Here is an 18,598-nt window from a genome sequence, read left to right on the forward strand (position 1 = left end):
TTGGAGGACATCATCTGGTGTCAGGCCTCTCGTTTCCAGACTCTGTTGTTTTTCCTGCACTGTGCAGCAGGCTAGCAGGCATGTGAGCTTTAAAAGCACTCCTTTCTCTGCCTCTCATCTAGGAGGGCTGGGATACACACATTCCAGGGATCCAAACTCCAGTTCTCTGGCAGTCACAGCTAGCACTTTACATATTGAATCACATCGCCAGCCCTATGTTTGTTTGAAACACATTTTCATATAGATGTATTTCCTTTTTATTTAAAGGAGAAATAAAAGGTGGCTCTTTCTATAGTGACACTTTCTATAGTCTAGGACCTGGTTAGAATGTGGGATTGTTGAACTACATCTGATAGGTATAGAGGAGGTCCACGTAAGCTTTCAGAGCTGAAGGACCAAATAGCTTTTATTAAATGATGTTTACTCAATTCTTTAGAGGGTGCAGGTATATCATGATAGGCAAGCAAAAGCATAAATCATTTCTTGACCTTTGTCATATACTTATTTACTCAGACAATAGTTCGGATAAAGGTGGAATGAAATGTTACATGTACAAAAATGTGACATGTAGCTGAAAGCTTTTTAACAAGCTTCAAGATTGTATGGAGGGTAGATATCTTATCAGAGGTCAGAATGGTGCTGTGGGGCCGTACTTCAGCATGCTCACAGAAGTCTAGCCTTTACCATACTTTCAGTAACAATGAAAAAAAGGACTAAAGCTAGAAAGTTGCACAAGAGAGAAAGTAAAATGTATCAGAGGGAAAATGAACATTGTTCAGACTGAATTTTAGGCAAAAGAGCAGAGAGGAGTAGGTGGCTCAGAAAAGACATTGTGTGCTCAGTATCTTGAAAGTCATAGTATATTTAAATTTTCTACCTGTGCTTTTTTTTTTTTTTTAGAATAACACACGAAGTCCTTTAAAATATTTCACTTTTGTGGCCATACTCCTTGCAGCCTCTGTGGGCCCAACAGAGGAGTCTAGCCTTGTGGCTATGGGAGAGAAGGGTCGCCTGAGCCGGGTGCTGTTGGAATGCAGTCTCAGTGACAAGCTGTGTGGTAAATGCAGACACCCCATCTGCCTGTAATATAGTGATGCCAGAACAATGGAGACTGAGTTCTGGATGGTTCTAGAGGAGGAGGAGGAGGGCTGTTTTCTTTCTAGTGGAAAGGAAAAGGGACTAGAAGGTATCATTTTTACAGAGTGAGGGATACATGCCAATCAGAGATAAACAAAAAATAATCCTTGAGGGTCTAAACCACAGGTTTAGTTTCTGGTTAAGGTTGACCTCCGTGGGACTCCATTAAAGGGAATGAAGGGAAACCAGGAGCACTGAGGCATGCTGGGTAGGGGAAACTGTGTCAGGTTTTTTCTATTCCTGTTTATGGCCTACACAGTTGTTCAAGAGAAGCAGTATGAAGTAATCATTGTTCCGGCTCTCCTGGTTGGCAGCTTCCTCATCCTTCTTGCAATCATCCTGTGGCTTTTTATCAGAGGACAGAGATCCCAAAGGCAGCACCCTGGACCCCGAGGTAAGGCTCAAAGTCTCGGGCTAGCCCTGGTCTCAAGGAAGATTGATTTTAAGAAAATGATAAGCCAGGTTTTCAATAGCCGGAACCCATAATCAGATCTTACAAATTATAAACCCAAGCTGCTCACTATCTCACACCTCATGATTTTCTCTATACCTGATCCTAACTCTGTAGTGACCTAGTTCTCTTTTGACAGCCCAAAATAATTCATGAAGGTCTTTCTTGGTCTTTCAGCTCATATAGTTTAAAACCCTCCATTAGCTCATTGTGTTCCACAGAAGAGAAAATAGTAAGGTCCTTCCCATTGTCTGTGACCCGGCCTTTCTGGCTCTGTCACCCACATCTATCCAGTCATTCTTCTTGGCTCCATCTGCACTGCCTTCCTTACTGCGTCTTAAACATCCTAAGTATATCCTTGGCACCTCATACATCTTGTTCCATGTGCTACAATGTCATCATGTTTTGCTCTGTAATTGCTTCTAGACCCTTATTAAATGGTGTCCTATCTGAAAGTCCTATTAATTGGCGTCTATAGATAAAATAGTATCTCCTTTTGCTATTTCCCCTCCGAACACACTGCCTTATTCATTCTTAATGTCATATGCTCAATGATTGAAAACTAATCTTAGTCAGATCTGAACTCAGTCTATCCTCAACTCAGACAATGCATATGTGTGTGGTGATATTTACTGAACAGATTGATTAACAAGTTATTAGAAATCTCAGAAGGAAACTTTTTTAGCCAATTGTAACAGTAGCTGTGGGTGGGAGATAGTCTCAGAAGACCTTTTGATAAAGGTTCATGGAATATAAAATGATCCACATTTGAGGGCAACCTGAAGAGAGAACAACTTATGGCTGTATATCTATTTATATTCTGCCTTTAATTCTGGAAGTCATATGACTGACGTAAAGCCTATCCCTGCTGGTAGTAACTGCCATGTTTTGGTACCTGTGGTGTGGATTTCCTTTTAGAACTCTACCGTCTGGGTGCTATACTCATAGAGAACACGGAAAGTAATCCAGAGGATTATAGAAAAGAAACACAACCACTGTCAAGGGCTTCGTCTTTAGTTTTCTACAAGGAGTGAAATTATTATGACCATTTTAGAAGCTCAGTGTTGTTACTCATTCACTGATAAGCATCAGAAGATGTTCTTGTGTTAGCCATAGAGAAAATTTCCTGGCCAGTTTATTCAGTCTGCTTTTCTGGTGTCCCCAAAGCAGGGGGCAGTTGATGGACATTATCTCTTTATTCTAGGCACCACCTCTGTACCTGCATCTAGGGGCCGGAGCCAGGAAGCAGTGGGACATGGAGAAAAGGTGTTCGTGCCTCTTAAGGAAACGTCAGTGGAGAGCTTTCTACGAGCAGTTACACCTTCCCTGGCTAAGCTACAGGTGCCCAGGGAACAACTCTTGGAGGTCCTGGAGCAGATCCACAGTGGTAGTTGTGGAACCCTCTATCATGCAAAAATGACCACCATGGAGCACCCTAATCAAAAAAGCGTTGTCCTCAAGGCTCTGGAAGGTAAAGTAGGGAATCTATTTTTCTCCCCCTTTCACTTCTTTGCTGTAAATATTAACTGAGACTGGAAGCATTAAGATGCCTGTTAGCACTTATGCTTATAATTATGCATAAGGGAAGCTTGATATAGGGTTGTTCTTTGGGTCTTTGTATCTGTGGCTCACTCTTGCCTACTGAAGCCCAAAAAGTAGACATTTCCATAGTAGATGCTACTTGGCCTAGGATTATAAGATTATTTCCTAATTTTCCCTTACTATTTTATTTTTATTATTAAATAAATATTTATTAGCAAATAAAATATCCTTTTAAAATTAATTAATTAATTACTATTGTATGTATACATGGGATATATGTGTGAGTGCAGGTGTGTGCTGTACAAGCATGAGGTTAGAGATGAACTTTCAGGTGTTGATTCTTTTTCCATTGTGACTAAAAAGCTATCAGGCTTGCATGTTACCAGTCACCTGCTCTCATGGTCTTTTGGCACTTATACCCTTTCTTGATATTGTGTCTCTTTCCCTCCCTTTCTTTTTTCTCTCTCAACTGGCATTGGGTACATAGAATATAAAACAAGGAAGGGCTTAACATAATCAAGAAATGTCTATCAAAACTCCCAGATGGTGGTGTTGTAATAAGAACATAGTATTGTTTGCTCAAGGAGGTGATAACCTGTCCAGTTCTAAGACCCTGGCTCTGTTATCCCTGTTAAAGGACGGGTGACTGAGCATCACGCTGTTCTAGATAGTCCCCTCTCATGTCCCCTTTGTGACTGCACTTCTTCCACTGTTGAATGGCACCGTCTGCCTGTGTCCTTTATTCCTTGCCTCCTGTTATCAGGTGTACTTGATAGCTCTTCTGTTTTTCACAGGCCCAGTTGGACTCCAGGAGGTCCAGGATTTTATAGGGCGAATCCAATTCTATCAGTACCTGGGGAAACATAAGAACCTGGTACAGCTGGAAGGCTGCTGTACAGAAAGGCTGCCACTCTACATGATGCTGGAGGATGTGGTCCCAGGGGATCTGCTCAGCTTTCTTTGGACCTGTCGCAGGGTGAGTAAGAGGGATGCTACACTAGTAAGGAAAAGCTTTGATTCCTGTTTCACACATCGATTGACACCACAAATGTCAAAATATGCAGCCGTGATGAGGGTGAACCAATTTATCACTTTTAAATGGTACTACAGCAATGTAAGTGCGAAAAAATTATCTCAGAGCTGGAGGCTATGGATATGCCTCACTCAGTTGGGCAAATGCTGGTCTAGCGTGAAGCCTGAGTCTGGTCCCCAGCACAGGATAAAACTGTGAGTGGTGACATATACCTGCAATTCCAGCACTGTGGAGGATCCCGAGTTCAAGGTCATTCTCAGTGTACATCCATTTTGAAGCTAGCCTCAGCTCCACGAGACCCAGGCTAGAAAATAAAAACTCTGTATCGGTTCTGTGCACCATAGGCTCTGAGTCACATGTGACTCTTAAATACCTGACTAGTGGGAGGAGAAACAGAAGATGAACGTATTGTTTTGTGCGATTTTGCACACTGAGTTGAAAGAGACCTGTGTGGCTGGTCACTATATTGTTAGGCAGTTTATGTTTAAAGACTCGTTCTTGCATCCACCACCTAACTTTGTGACTTTGGCAAGTTTTGTTTTTGTTTTTTTGCTATTATTTGAGACAGGGTTCTTCTATGAAGCCTTGGCTGTCCTGGAAGTAGCTATGTAAACCAGATAGGCATTGAACTCACAGATATCTGACTCTCTGCCTCCCAAATGCTGGGATTAAAGACATGTGCCATCATGCCTGGCCTGGGAAATGACTTCTGATCCCAAATTTTATAAATACATTATAATAAAGTGTCAGAGACATTCGATATGTAAAAGGTAACAGCAATTGGTACTTAATAAGCAATGAAGATGGCAGCTGTTAATATGATAATCACATAACGTTATACTATTCTCAGTAATAATGGTTATTATTCTATTCTTACTAAGTATATTTTCCACTATGTAAGAGCACCCTACTGTGGCAGGGGTGACAAGGAAAAGAGTCAGCTATACAAGTTTGTGTGTCAAAATCTTAAAAAAAAGAAAATGATCAGAAGTTTCTAGATTCTCATAGACTTCCTTTTTAAAAAAAAATTTAATAAGGGAAAATGTATCAGTTGGTTATCCAATACCAAATGCTCAGCTCTTGAAAATATACACATCCGAGTCACATATAGATCGAACGGGTTGAATTTATATAGTTATGAATATGCATGCATACACGTAACATTAATTAGAGAGAAGAGGTGAGAGCAAGGGGGGAAATAAACTTGGAAAGGTTAGAGGGAGGTAAGGGAAGGGACCAGTGATATAATTACATGATAATCTCAAAAGCAAAAGGTTATTAAAACAACAAAATACTGATAACAATATCCTCAGTTTTCTTCATGTTCTTCCCTGAAGATCTGAAGAAACCAGTACCCCTGGTTTCTCACTTGCTTGGGGGCCAGCGCTAGCTTAATTGGATCCTAAGATAGGCTGATCCTCACACAACTGGAGGTGGGTGAAAAGGTGCCTGCTCACTGAAGTCTTTGCCCTGTGCTGTAAATAAGGGAGTGCACACCCCGCCCGCCAGTTTAAACTTTCTGAGGGATTATCCATCTGCCAGTCGTTCTGTGCTCTCGCCAACAAACAACTTCCCACTCTTCAGAGCCGCTACCTTCTCTATTTCAGATCATTTGCGGATGCTTTTCCTACCAAACATGGCTTCTCTTCATTGAGCTTATGTCCTTCGTCCCATCTTCCCCTACCTTTGAGGTGGCTCTCTTCTTCCTCCTCGAATCACGTGGTCTGATAGGTGCTGCACCTTTCCTTTGTAGCAGTTACCGTATGTAGCCACTTATTTATTTACAGTTTCCTGATCCTGGGTCACACGGCTGGCACTTAGTACGTTTCAATGGCGGCAGCTATCAGACTCAGATGAGAAACTGTACATAGAGACTTTCCCCAGTTTTTGTTTGTTTTGTTATTTGAAATTTTTCTTTTTAAAAAATTATATTTCCTTCGTTTTTGAATACCAAGTTCTTAACAGGGAAACTGGCATATGTAGGCATTCCCTATGGCTATATTAATCATATGCATGTCTGTACACGCAGCCCCAAGTAAACTGCTTGTGTGATTAGTGGAGAGCATCATTCTTGCTTGTTTTCCTTGCCTGCTGTTCAACTGCTTTCTTTAGCATTTCTGCAGTTCAGGGAGACTATGCCTCTGCATATCTGAACATATCTAATGCTTGTCTACAACTTAAATACTTTTCAGGGTAGAGAAAGATGGCTCAGCAACTAAGAGTGCCTCCTGTTCTTGTAGAGGACCAGGGTTCAGTTCCTAACACCCACATGAAGGCTCACAGTGATCTTTAACTCTAGTTCTAGGCAATGAGATGCCATTTCTTGGCCTCCAATGACACAAGAAATGCATGAGGTGCACATACATATATGTAGGCAAACATTCACACTCATAAAAGAAACATAAATACATCTTAAGTTTTTGCACGCACACACGTGTGTGTGTGGGGGGGGTGAGGAGGTGAGAGGGAGAGAGACAGAGACAGAGACAGAAACAGAGGCGCATGGAAGTCAGAGGAAAACTTGTGGGGAGTCACTTCTGTGCCTCTACCATGTGGATTCTGGGCTGGCTTGGTGATGATCATCCTGACCCTGTGAGCCAACCCTCCAGGCAGGTCTCCTTGACTCTTAATCCCTGTATTTTTTATGTTGTCCTTAGCTTTGATATCTGCATTTCAGAGTTTTTCTACCACAATTTAAAAAAAAAGTATGATTAAGTCATTTTTACATATTTTTCTTTCCTCTTTAGGACGTGATGACCATGGATGGCCTGCTCTACGATCTCACAGAAAAACAAATATATCACATTGGAAAGCAGGTCCTTTTGGCCCTGGTAAGATCAGCATCAATAGAAGCTGATGGTGGTAGTTTCTGACCAGCCTAGTAGTTATGCTATATTTCTCACATTGACTGTTCTAAATGGAAGATCTATTTTAAAGAGACTTAGACAAAGCTAGGGGAAGACTATTGACCAACAGTTTGTTTCTCAGCCCCTTATTTATAAAATTATTTAGGTAATACCATGCACACTATAAGGAATTCCAAGCAGAAGGCTACTAATTTAGGATTGGTACAATGAGCTAGAAGGATTGTGAAAGTTTACTTAGATTAAATTTCAAAAGAAAATTTGTTATTTAAACCTAGATAGATGTAAAGCAGGGAACATGGGAAACAAGATGGAGGAGATTTAAAGGGAGGAAATAAATAGGTTAATAATAGTAGGTATAGGAAAGACAGAGATGCAGACTTATACCCAAAGAACAAGACAAACCAGCTGAGATTGTGTGGGATGGGAAATTTGCTGTGATATAAAATATATGTATTTATAAATTTTGAAAAATAAGGAGCAAGGGTAAGAGAAATAAAACAGGAAAATGCCAACTGATCTTTTATTTTTAAACCAACTTAAAGAGGTTTTAAGAATTCAGGGTTTCAGAAAAAAAATTACCTTTATCAAAATTACTCAGGACGTTTATATATCTATTCCTGTGAAATTATTTGAACATATTTCTAAGGGATTTTTTTTTAAAATAGAAAGATCAAGGCTCTGTGAAATTATGATGTCAGACTTTATTGCATTTTGCTACCACAACTTGTGAAATATTCCAGGGTCCAAAGGGACTCTTTTTTGTGTGTGTAGTGGTTGTACTGGGAATAGAACACATGGCCTCTTGCTAGTCAAGGGCTGCATGCCCGGCCTATCAGGGTTCTAAATGGAAATAGGAAAACACTGAGTAAAAAGGAAGTGATGGTTCTGTTGGAGCTCCCGTGGGCTGAGGAGAGAACACATCTCACACAGCAGTTATCTGTGGCTCTTAGAGGGTGTAGTCCTAGCATTGGCGAAGCATGATCTCCAGCCTACCTTACCTCTAGAATCATAAGTGCAGAGGTGTCCTACTGTGACGTTTCGTCAAGCAGATGTACCCATCTGGCACTGCGTCACCTGTCACAAGGCAAGGCTGGGCTTTTTGGTTGCTTCCCTCAGTGATCTTAGTACATTCTTCAATTCTTCTCACTCTAGTATAATTTCCTATGTGCACCTTAATTCTGCTTACAATATTTAGTTTCTTTGTTCTAAAAAATTGCCAAGAGACAGAAAACTGCTAGTCCTGGTCTCCTTCACCAGTGATGGGAAACTGTCACTTTAACTTTCTAATTTTCCTTGTTCTGTGTTTGTTAGTCGGAGCCCCAGATCTCTGGCTCTTCAGTCATACACAGGTCACTCCCACCCCTTTCCCCACAGCTCGAGTGGCTTCGTGCCAGAGGACGTGTTGCAGCACCTGTCACCCACCACCTCGATTTTCACCTGAATTTTTTTTTTTTAACCACACCTGAATCCTTTGATCCTTTATAATGTCAGTCACCACCTCTCTCTCCCTAGACCGTGGCTTTGTAAATCTGTGCTAAAAAAAATCTTAAAATCTATCTTTGTAAGTCCTCAGGGAATTTTGATCTGGAGCCTGGCTTCAGGATTATGAGTGGATTGGTGGGGTCTGCACTACTTTCAGAGTTAAGGGACCAGATCCAGGCACAATCACCTGGTGAGTGCATGGCCTTCTGTGTTCCTCTGCATTTGCCTTACAGAGGCTTCATCTGGTTGTAAGGACAAAGTGAGATGGTGTGAACATTTGTATATGTTTATGACGTGGCATTCAGTTTTACTGCACATCCTGCTCTCTGTTCCCCAATCTACGGAATCTACTGAGTACCATCTGAAGGGAGCGTGCAATCAAGGGGTGGGTAGGGAGTAGGGCTGACCACAGCACATGTGTTTATGTTTTCAGACTCCAGTGTTAGGGCTCGAGTGTAACATAGAACAGAGTGCTCACCTAGCATGCATAAAGAGCCGGGATCCATCCTTAGCACTGGAGTGAAATCCACGAGTTAGTGCCGTTTGGATTATTCATGGAGTCTGGTACTCCTAAACATAGGTGAAAAGCTCCAATCCCTATGCTGGTTTGGAAATGACCTCACTGATTAATGAGAGTGCTGGAAGCAGAGAAGACCTTTGTCTTTTGAAGGCCACCTAGCACTGTCTTATCTGTGAACTCTGACCTTCGGAAGACTGATTACCTTTGATGGTATTTTAATAGGAATTCCTGCAGGAGAAACATCTATTTCATGGGGATGTGGCCGCCAGGAATATCCTGATCCAGAGTGACCTGACTCCCAAACTTTGTCATCTGGGCTTGGCATATGAAGTTCATACCCACGGGGCCATCTCCTCTGCTCGCTCCAGCACCATCCCTCTCAAGTGGCTCGCTCCAGAACGGCTTCTCCTGAGACCTGCAAGCATCAGGGGAGATGTGTATGCTATTTCTACTCTTTTGTTTCCTCTCTGCGGCTGGGCTTCTCCCCTGAAAAGGCGTCAGCTTACAATCAATTATTTCTGCAAAAGAGTCAGACATACTCTTAGGCAAAAATATTTGTCATCTCCTTCAACCCCCTTTTTTAAAATATGCTTTTCCAGGTAGTTCTTGTGAATTAGATTAACAGCTTTCATCAGGAAAGAAAAACGTGAAAGTATTGTTCCAATCCATGTCAGAGGACTTACTAGCCTTTCTTTAACCTTTAGGGCATGGGCTTACTTAAGAGCCAGGACTTTGAAATGAAATGTTTACACATGTTTTAAGTCACCCTCTTAAAAATATTTACTTATTATGTGCATGTGCCTGCATGTGGTGTACAAGAGCTCGTGCTTGGTCAGAAGAAAGTGTCAAAGCCTCTTGACTAGAGCTACAGGAGGTTGTAAGCCAATATTTATGTGCTAACAACTGAATCCATGTCCTCTACAGGAACAGTAAGTGCACTTGACCACTGAGCTATTTCTCTACTCCCAGCTCACATTTAGTGAAAACTTTTGCATAAATATTTATTTATCAGACTTTGAAGGGAAAAAATCTATATTTTATGATGGGTCTTGATCATGCAAGTATAGCACATAAACCATGGTCCTTCTGCCTTCGCCTCCCAAATGCCTGTGTTTGCCACCGTATCCAGATATAAATCATATTTCTTGTCTGAATAGCAGCTTTAGTGAATGACAGATGGCTGGGTGCCCCTTGGAGATGGTTCTTAGTGCAATGAGAGACCTGAAAATATTTGTGAAAAATTCGAGACTTTTATTATTTCCTCCTACATTTTGCTTTGTTTCGTTTTTGTTCTTCAAGACAGGACTTCTTTGTGCAGCCTTGCCTGTCCTAAAACTATCTCTGTAAACTAGGTTAGTCTTGAACTCACAGAGATTCGCCTGCCTCTGCCTCCTGAATTCGGGGATGAAAGGTGTTCACCATCACTGCCTGGCTCACCCCCCTCACTTTCTACAGTTGATTCATCAATACAATAATACTTTATTTGCTTAATTTTTAAATTTATTTTGGATGGGGGTTTAGTTGAGGCAGGGTCTTTCTATACAGCCCTGGCTATCCTGGAACTTGCTGTGTAGAAAACTCTAAATTTGAGCTCACAGGATTTTCTCTGCCTCTGCATCCCATGTGCTGCAATTAACAGTGTGCCCTACCACATTGAGCTCAATCTTTTTGTGAAAGACAGAGTCTCCCTGTGTAGCCGGACTGTATTTAAGTTGGTGACCCCCTTCATCAGCCTCTCAAGTATTCCTGTTACAGGGGTGTAGTACGATTCCATCACATTTTCTTTTTGGCAACATACTCTTATAGACTAGGTTTAAAACATTTAATGTATTTTTAAAGATACATCTTATGCAAACATTTAAGTAGCATCTATAGCATTTAGCGATCACACAACATAACAATAATCACATATACAATTAGAATAACCCAGATTGTAGAGAACTGAAATTGACCTTTAGAAATCGTATACCTCAGCTGTTTGAAGACACACACACATTCATGCAGAATACCGGATTCAGTGTCGGTATCACAGGAGGCATCAGGTATTTAAACCTCAATATTGGGAGTCAATTACGATGCTTAAGCTGATGTGTCACTGATACCCACTTTTCAACAGACTGTGGGAAATTTCTCTTACAAAAGGTCACTTATTTAATGAAGGTATTAGGAGTGAAGTGTGCACCTCTCAAGTCGTACTGATTAGCTAAATTCCCTGTTCAAATATTTGAAGTTTATTTTATTAATATTTTCCCTAGGTTTGAGTAAACAGATCACCTGAGGAAGCTGTGGTTGAATTAAGAATCTGTGTTTGGTTTGTGTTGAGTAAAGGCTAGAGTTTGGGCACAAAGGGATGGAAAAGATGAAAAAGATAAAGAAGGGCATTCTGTTTGAGTGAGTGCACACTCGCATATGCTAATAACGAGAGCAAACATATGTCATGAAGAAGGGACATAGACACGGGTCTTGAAGGGATTAGAGTTCGAAGGGTGTAGACAGAAATGTCCTCTCATAACTGTTAAACAATTCACCTCTCCTTGGAGCCTTTGTCTCCTCTCTGATGTGAAAGTAAGCTCTCTTGAGAAAAGATAATGGTCGAAATTAAGTGGGCTACTCTGCTTCTTTTACAGTTGGTCCTTTGGGATCCTGCTTTATGAGATGGTGACTCTAGGTAAGGATAACCTTCTTGTGAACAGGCAAGCTTGCTTTTTGGAAGGTGGGTGCTTTTGTGGCCCTTAGGAAACTGTTCTGAGGACAGGATGGGCGCCTGCACTGGATTGACATAGATTCTGAGCCTCATTCCTCTGAAGTCTACTAACATGATGATTCCTTTCCTTCGGTCTCCCTCTCCCAGACGTCCTTAACCTTCTTTAGCTCTCCTTTTCTTTACTTTCCCATAAGCCATTCCAATTCTATAGGATGTTTTCCAACCCAGAGGACAATTCTCATAGCAATATCATGTAAATGTTTGAAATGTGAAAATGTTTTCTGCAATTTGTAAACTGCGGCTCCTTTTGTATTATGAACAGTGGAAGGCGGGTTTTATTTCCTGGATTGCCTCATTTTATTATTTTGCTTAAAACTCAGGATCTCCTCACATTACCTTTCTTCCTCAAAACACCTTTTCTGCTTGTTCACACAATCTGCAGGAGTATCTCTACTGTACATAGTTTCTCCATGGTTGTCTTTTAAAGGATGTTTCTCAGGTCACTGGAGATTGGTGTTATTTTCATTTCATATTTAGAAGCTCTCTTGCTGCTCTCCTGTTTTCCATATTGACAGGGGCACCTCCATACCCTGAAGTCCCTCCCACCAGCATCCTACAGTATCTTCAGAGAAAGAAAATCATGAAGAGACCCAGCAGCTGCACACATGCCATGTAAGAGGCTCTTAAAGGCTTGAGTTTCTGTAATTCCACGTCATGTATTGCTCCCTACTAACCACACCCTTTTTAATGTGCCTCAATGTATGTTTAGTTGTCCTTATGTGCTAATTTATGCCCAGGCATAAATGAAGCATGAGGTAAAACAAAAACGCTTCTGCTCAACAACCGCATTGGTCACTTTTCTAATCGCTGTGACAAACTTCCCAACAGACACTGCTTCAGGGAAGAAAGGTTGACTTTGTCTCATAGTTCCTTTGTGGTGGGGAAGTCAGAGCAGAGGGGCTTAGTCTGTGGCTGCAGGAGCACGTAGACAGTTTGTTCACATGTGTGTGAAACAGGAGGTATCAAACAAAGGCTGGAATTAGGATGGCTATAACTTATAAAAGCTTTCCCCTAGTGCAACAAGTACTTAAAACATGGGCTTGTGGGGGACTCAAGCTATAAGTGTGTCAAATATGTTTAATTATCACATATTCATACATAAGCATGCATACATCCACATATACAATCTTGAGGACTCTATTGGGACCCTATTTTTTGCTTCCAGAAGAAGTCTTTGGACAAAGTTCTTAACCTTAAAGAACCTAACATTCTGATGAGTAGATAGTTCAAACATTGATTAAAAGCCCTACCCCTCATTCCATAAAATGGAACAGACAGTTTACTCCTAGCTTTGTTACTCAATTATACTGTGTGGTGGAAAAGGCAGAGCTCTTCTGATATTTTGTAGTTTGAAAAGTTTCTAGTATTCTATTATAAAAAGAAATCACATTGATAGGACGTTGAGAGTTGATGTAAAGAGAATGATAGAGTACCAGTTTCTAGAATATATACATACATACATATATATACAGAACAGAAAGATCAAAGAACTGAGGGTATTATTTTGTTGAAGAGAAGCTGTGTTCCTTTCCTCTCACAGGTACAACATCATGAAGTACTGTTGGCGCTGGAGTGAGGACAGCCGTCCCTTACCTGGTGAGCTGCGCCTGCGCCTGGAAGCTGCCTCTAGAACCGCCAATGACAAGGCTGTGTTGCAAGTGCCAGAGTTAGTGGTGCCTGATCTGTATGCAGATGTGGCTGGCATCAGTACAGAGAGCCTTTCCAATAGCTACAGTGTCCTTTGAAGCTGGTTCCAGACAAGTGTCTGTATGTGCATGGAATGAGTTCCTTCAAGAAGAGAGGGAAGGAACTTTCTATGAGCCACAAAGGGGAAAAAGGAGCATGGATCCTGCATCTTTCCCTAAACATTTTTCTAGAAATATGGAATGTTGCTGGATGAGTCTCTGCCTCTACACATTGTGTACTCTTGAGCTAGTAATCGTCATCAATCACAGTTTGCTTCCCAGTCCCAAGGACAGAGGTGGCCAGTGTCCTTCCAAAGGAGGTCTTAAAAAGCTGCAATGATTGTTAGGAATAGGGCAAAAGGGCTGGTCCCACTCACTCTAGGCTGTTTTACCACTGAAACTATTTTTTAAATCTAAACTATTGCAGAGTACAAATAAAGCAGAGGGGTATGAATGAATAGCTCCTAATTTTTAAATATAAGAATTCATGAGAAAGAAAATGCAAGGTTCTTTTTGTTGATAAGTATAAGGTAGATCAGTATATCCTTCAGGGAAAGGTTTTGTCTCCTCTATGTTGAAGGAACATAAAAGTTCTAGTCCCTTCATGAATAGCTGAAGAAGAACTGTAAGAAATAATACTGAGTTTTTCCTTGACTGTAGATAGAAGAGTGTCCTTTTGTTGAACTCCGAGACAGGTGGAACCACGTATGATTCTAAGTTTAATTAGAAACAAGAGGCATCACTTGATGATTAAGAACATTGTTCATCACATTTGCTTGCCTGTTCCTGTAAGACTAAGGAGACTCAACCTAAAGAACCAAAGTTAGAACCAGGGATGATGAAATGTATGTGTGTGTGTGGTGTGTGTGTGTGTGTGTGTGTGTGTGTGTGTGTGTGTGTGTGTGTGTGTGTAACAAATAAGCATGGAAGCCAGCAAGAAAGACTTAGTAACCCAGGTGTTCATTAAGAGGTACAGAGAAGAATAATCTGATAGGAATACATGGTAGCTTTTACTTTTTAATCATCCATTGAAATACTGCGAAACAACTCATTAAATTAGTATTTATTGACCAAAAGTAGACTTTTCAGGTGTATAGCTGCCAAAATTTATACAATAAGGAGGGTAAAGGAAAATAAGTGGAAGCAATTTTACTAGAAAGTCTAAAGAACCTACGTTTTCCAAAAGGAGATTCATTATATACAAAATGAGATGACTATCTACCTCAGAGGGTTGGTATGAGGGCCAATGAGAATATGTATTTGTGTAATATGTGGAATATAATACGTTCTCAATAAATACTAGTTTTTCTATTATCCCCTTTCTAACTCAGAACATTTATTTCTCTTTTTTTCTTTTTAAAAACAAAACACATAGAGAGCACTAGCCTGTGCTAGTATAGGACAGAATGTGCCAAAAGACGGTGGTATGGCATGAGCACCACATGATTAAACTGTCACCATATTTTGTTTATTTCTAACACTGAGAACTGAACCCAGGGTCTTAACACACACAGGCCTTGATCTAATATATTTATGTTGGGTTTTGGCTAATGACAATAATCTATGATTCCATAATAATGTTAAGTATCACAGTGAGGGCAATTCTATTTAACAAGCTGGTCAGTCTTTGCAAGAACACCCTGGTACCTTGGGAAGGACAAGGAGAGCTATTGTGGAAAGGATGATTGGCAGCTGGAAACTGACACCAGGGCATCAACTGACTGACGTAGTCACAATGAGTCAGCTAAAGGAGGAATGTTTTCTTGTTGCTGTAGGGATACCGCAAGGAGTAGTCAGGATTTAAGTGGGCAGGAGAAGGAAGGAAGAAGCATGGGATCCTATTGTTTTCCACCAGCTGTTAATTTGAGCCACTTTTACAAAGTATTCCTTATTTGAATATTTAAAAATGGTGAGTGTCAAAGCTTGCTGTGTCAGACAGTGGGATATGTGTTGGAATCTTTGAACACTGTTAGGCAGGATTTATTTATGTGTGGCTACCTGCTAATTAAACCTTAAGTTAAATGTTATAAATGAAACATATGGGACAGTAGAAGGGAGTGTGGAGTGAAAACTCTCTGAATAAATGGCTTTTAACCTGAGACCCCAAGGAAGGGTCATGTAATGACAGGAAGAATACAAAGAACTGTCCAGGAATGGGACTCTCTCTGGGAATTTATGACAATTGTGAGGTAAGAAGAAGTCAGTGTGGGGTTGGTAAGATAGTTCAGTCGATAAAGTGCATGCCTCCAAGTTTGCAGAGTGGAATTTGTATTTCTAGAATCCATGTAAAAGATGTGTCAGCACACATCTGTAACACCAGCATATCTTTCATAAGATGGGAAGTGGACACAGGAATCCTCAGGAGATTTCAATCTGTCTACCTGGCATCAATAGTCAACAACAGAAGACCCAGGCCAAACAAGATGGACGGCAAGGATGAATGCCTAAAGTTATCCTATGATCTCCATATGGTACACACTTAACAGATTTGCCATGCACTGAACACATACATACTAAAACATGCATATATAAACAAAACCATAATAACTAGAAAAGACAGTATAGAGACGGGGAACTGAACGGCGGTCTACCGGGTTGCAGCATGTGTGTTAAAGAGAAGGAGACACATGATGAAAGAGAGGGTGGTTTGCCTTTCCTTACTTGGGTATGTGCATGTGGAGACAGGTACCGGGAAGGCCAGAAGGTGGCGTTGCATTCCCTGGAGTTCCTCTTGTTTGTGAGTTGTCTGACATAGGTGCTGAGGACCAAACTCAGGTCCTCTTCATGTAGCCCTAACCACTGAGCAATCTTTCCAGCTCCATTTTCTTTATTTTAAATGAAGATTAAAATAGGTTGATCAAATTATTAGTGTACATTAAGGGAACTTTCTCAAACTTATTATAACAATTTAGAAAACGCTTTATCATACCCAATAAACCGTGTAGAATACCAGTGGATAGCCTATAGTCTTTAATTTATAGATTATGTTTGTTTGTTTCTATGTAAGTTACAAGTTATGCTGTAGTATTTAAATCATAGGATACTCTAACATACTCTAAGAGTTCTAGATGTAAATAATACAATTAACTCTATTTCATCATGGTAATCTCTGATCCTGCCTGATAACCAGTGGTGTAAGGGAGTTTGCTGTTTATGCACCATGGGAATTTATCAGAAAAGCATTAACATGCTTTTCAAATAAAGTGGCAAAGACATGGCTGAAATCCATAAAGGAATCTAAGAGGGAATAAAAAGGAAAGGCAAGCAGATGGAAATGGATGGGAATAGATCACTACACTTTGGCTTTTCCTTCTTAAAATGTGCCAATGTTAGGACGGTCTATTAGACTACATACTAGTATTGCTACATAGATTCATTTCACTAAAAGAGACATTTCTGACATTTTACTCTGTAAGTATATAAAACCAACAAAAATTACGGACAGAAAATGAATATATAAGTTTATTACCTGTTGTGTTTACTAGGACATGGTTAGAGAGCATTTCTGAATATTGGAAGAGGGAATGATTTGATCACTTTAAATAGACAAAAAGATGTAGATGGACAGAGGACAGATAAGAAGAATTCAAAAGGAGAGAATCCTATAACTAGGGAAAAAACCCAGCAGAGCAATTAAAATATTAATGACTCTAAGGAAGAACCACATCTAAGAAGGGGAGTGTGGTGGTGCACAGTTGTAGTGCCAGCACGTTCGATGTGAGCGCAAGAAGGTCGTGGATTTAAGGCCAGCTTGGCTACAAGAGAAAGCAAAACACAACCGGAAATGAAAGAAACTGACGCATTACCATACAACTGGAAAAATAAAACACTTGTGTGGAAAAATTATCAACGAATATTGCGCATTAAACCATCAAGTCTCAATTTCCATCACAGTCGGGAAGGTTTGTTTCCTACTTACGTCAAAATAATTTCACAAGGTGCTGTGAAGTTGACCACAGTGTGGGCAAAAGCAGAAACAGTCCTTTGGTTTCACATGAGTAATATAAAAACATTTATTTTCAAAGGTAAACTCTGACCAATTGCACCCTAATTTGGCAACTATAGTAATGGAAAAAGGAAAATGTGCACAGTATATTTTCACTACTTCGCTTTGATTACAGGGAGCTGAAACTCTTATACAGCTGTGCTTACCAACATGAGAAACACTAGCCACATGTGATATTTAAATGTTTACTTAAATTAACAAAAATTAAGAATTCCCCAAAATTAAGTTTCCCCAGTCCCGCTACATTTAGTCCCACTACATTATTAGCTACATTTAAGAGCTTAATAAACAAAACACTTGCCCACATCTCTGGTGTCTACCATCTCAAAAGGTCCAATTTTGGTACAATCTTGACTATAATATGAAAGTTTAGGTAAATACAGTTCTCTATTTTATTTAAAAAGAAAAACATAAGTTCCAGAGGACACGTCTGAACTCATAGGTCATGGTAGAGGACCAAGAACATAATGGGCCAACTTAGGAAAGTCTTAATATTGTGTGTATTCCACACTGCATGTAAGTACACTTAAATCCTGACGTCTATAGTTCTATTTAGGTAGATAGGAGGATGAACTCGGTACATGTGTGAAAAATTTGAAGGAAGTGCACAGAGAACCAAAGGCCACGGAACACTCCTTTTTGTATAATTCGGTGAAAGGGATTTTAGCTGATATTTTCACAGATGCTATACAACACTTTGCTTAAGTTTCTGTGAATTATTCTTGTAATAAATCAGGGGCTTCTAGGTTTTAAAACTGGAAGTTTCCCATCCGAAAAAACTCCTCAAACCTGGGCAAATTGGAAGGGTTGAATATCTTTCTGGTATGTTGTCGTGATTTAGGTTTCTAATGTGTTTTCCTAAGTAGCAGCCTATCACCCTACTACAGGAGTAAATTTAACAATTACATAAAGGCCAAAGAGAACCTGCTCCAACTTGCCTTGACAGTTACTCCACTTTCCCAAACCCTGTATAATTATTGATTTCAGGTGCAGATATTGTGAGGTTTTTTTTTTTTTTTTAATTTTTATTTTTGCTTTCTCCAAATACAAACATTCATACCACTCTGCTTTCCTTTGTGGCATCCTTTGTCTGAAATGCTTGTCTATACTG

General features: G+C 40.2%; 1 protein-coding gene across 1 annotated transcript; it reads left to right on the forward strand.

Annotated features, from left to right (window-relative positions):
• Window positions 1–941: 941 nt before the first annotated feature.
• Styk1 (serine/threonine/tyrosine kinase 1) lies at window positions 942–13,554 on the forward strand. The gene is made up of 9 exons (XM_032905552.1): window positions 942–1,057; window positions 1,397–1,531; window positions 2,793–3,059; window positions 3,925–4,106; window positions 6,911–6,994; window positions 9,255–9,469; window positions 11,660–11,700; window positions 12,312–12,408; window positions 13,337–13,554. The coding sequence occupies exons 1-9, from the start codon at window positions 994–996 to the stop codon at window positions 13,539–13,541; spliced, it is 1,290 nt and encodes a 429-aa protein (XP_032761443.1). The 5' UTR covers window positions 942–993; the 3' UTR covers window positions 13,542–13,554.
• The last annotated feature ends 5,044 nt before the right edge of the window (window positions 13,555–18,598 follow it).

Source organism: Rattus rattus, chromosome 6 (genome assembly GCF_011064425.1).
Source record: "Rattus rattus isolate New Zealand chromosome 6, Rrattus_CSIRO_v1, whole genome shotgun sequence".
Lineage (NCBI taxonomy): Eukaryota > Metazoa > Chordata > Mammalia > Rodentia > Muridae > Rattus > Rattus rattus.

What these genes read in the sequence shown, in the direction of transcription:
- Styk1 (XM_032905552.1), top strand. Translation starts at nt 994, where the DNA reads ATGGGAGAGAAGGGTCGCCTGAGCCGGGTGCTGTTGGAATGCAGTCTC. An exon ending in TTCTTTGGACCTGTCGCAGG is followed by an intron (nt 4,107 to 6,910) that starts GTGAGTAAGAGG and finishes TTTCCTCTTTAG; the next exon opens with GACGTGATGACCATGGATGG. An exon ending in GCAAGCATCAGGGGAGATGT is followed by an intron (nt 9,470 to 11,659) that starts GTATGCTATTTC and finishes CTTCTTTTACAG; the next exon opens with TTGGTCCTTTGGGATCCTGC.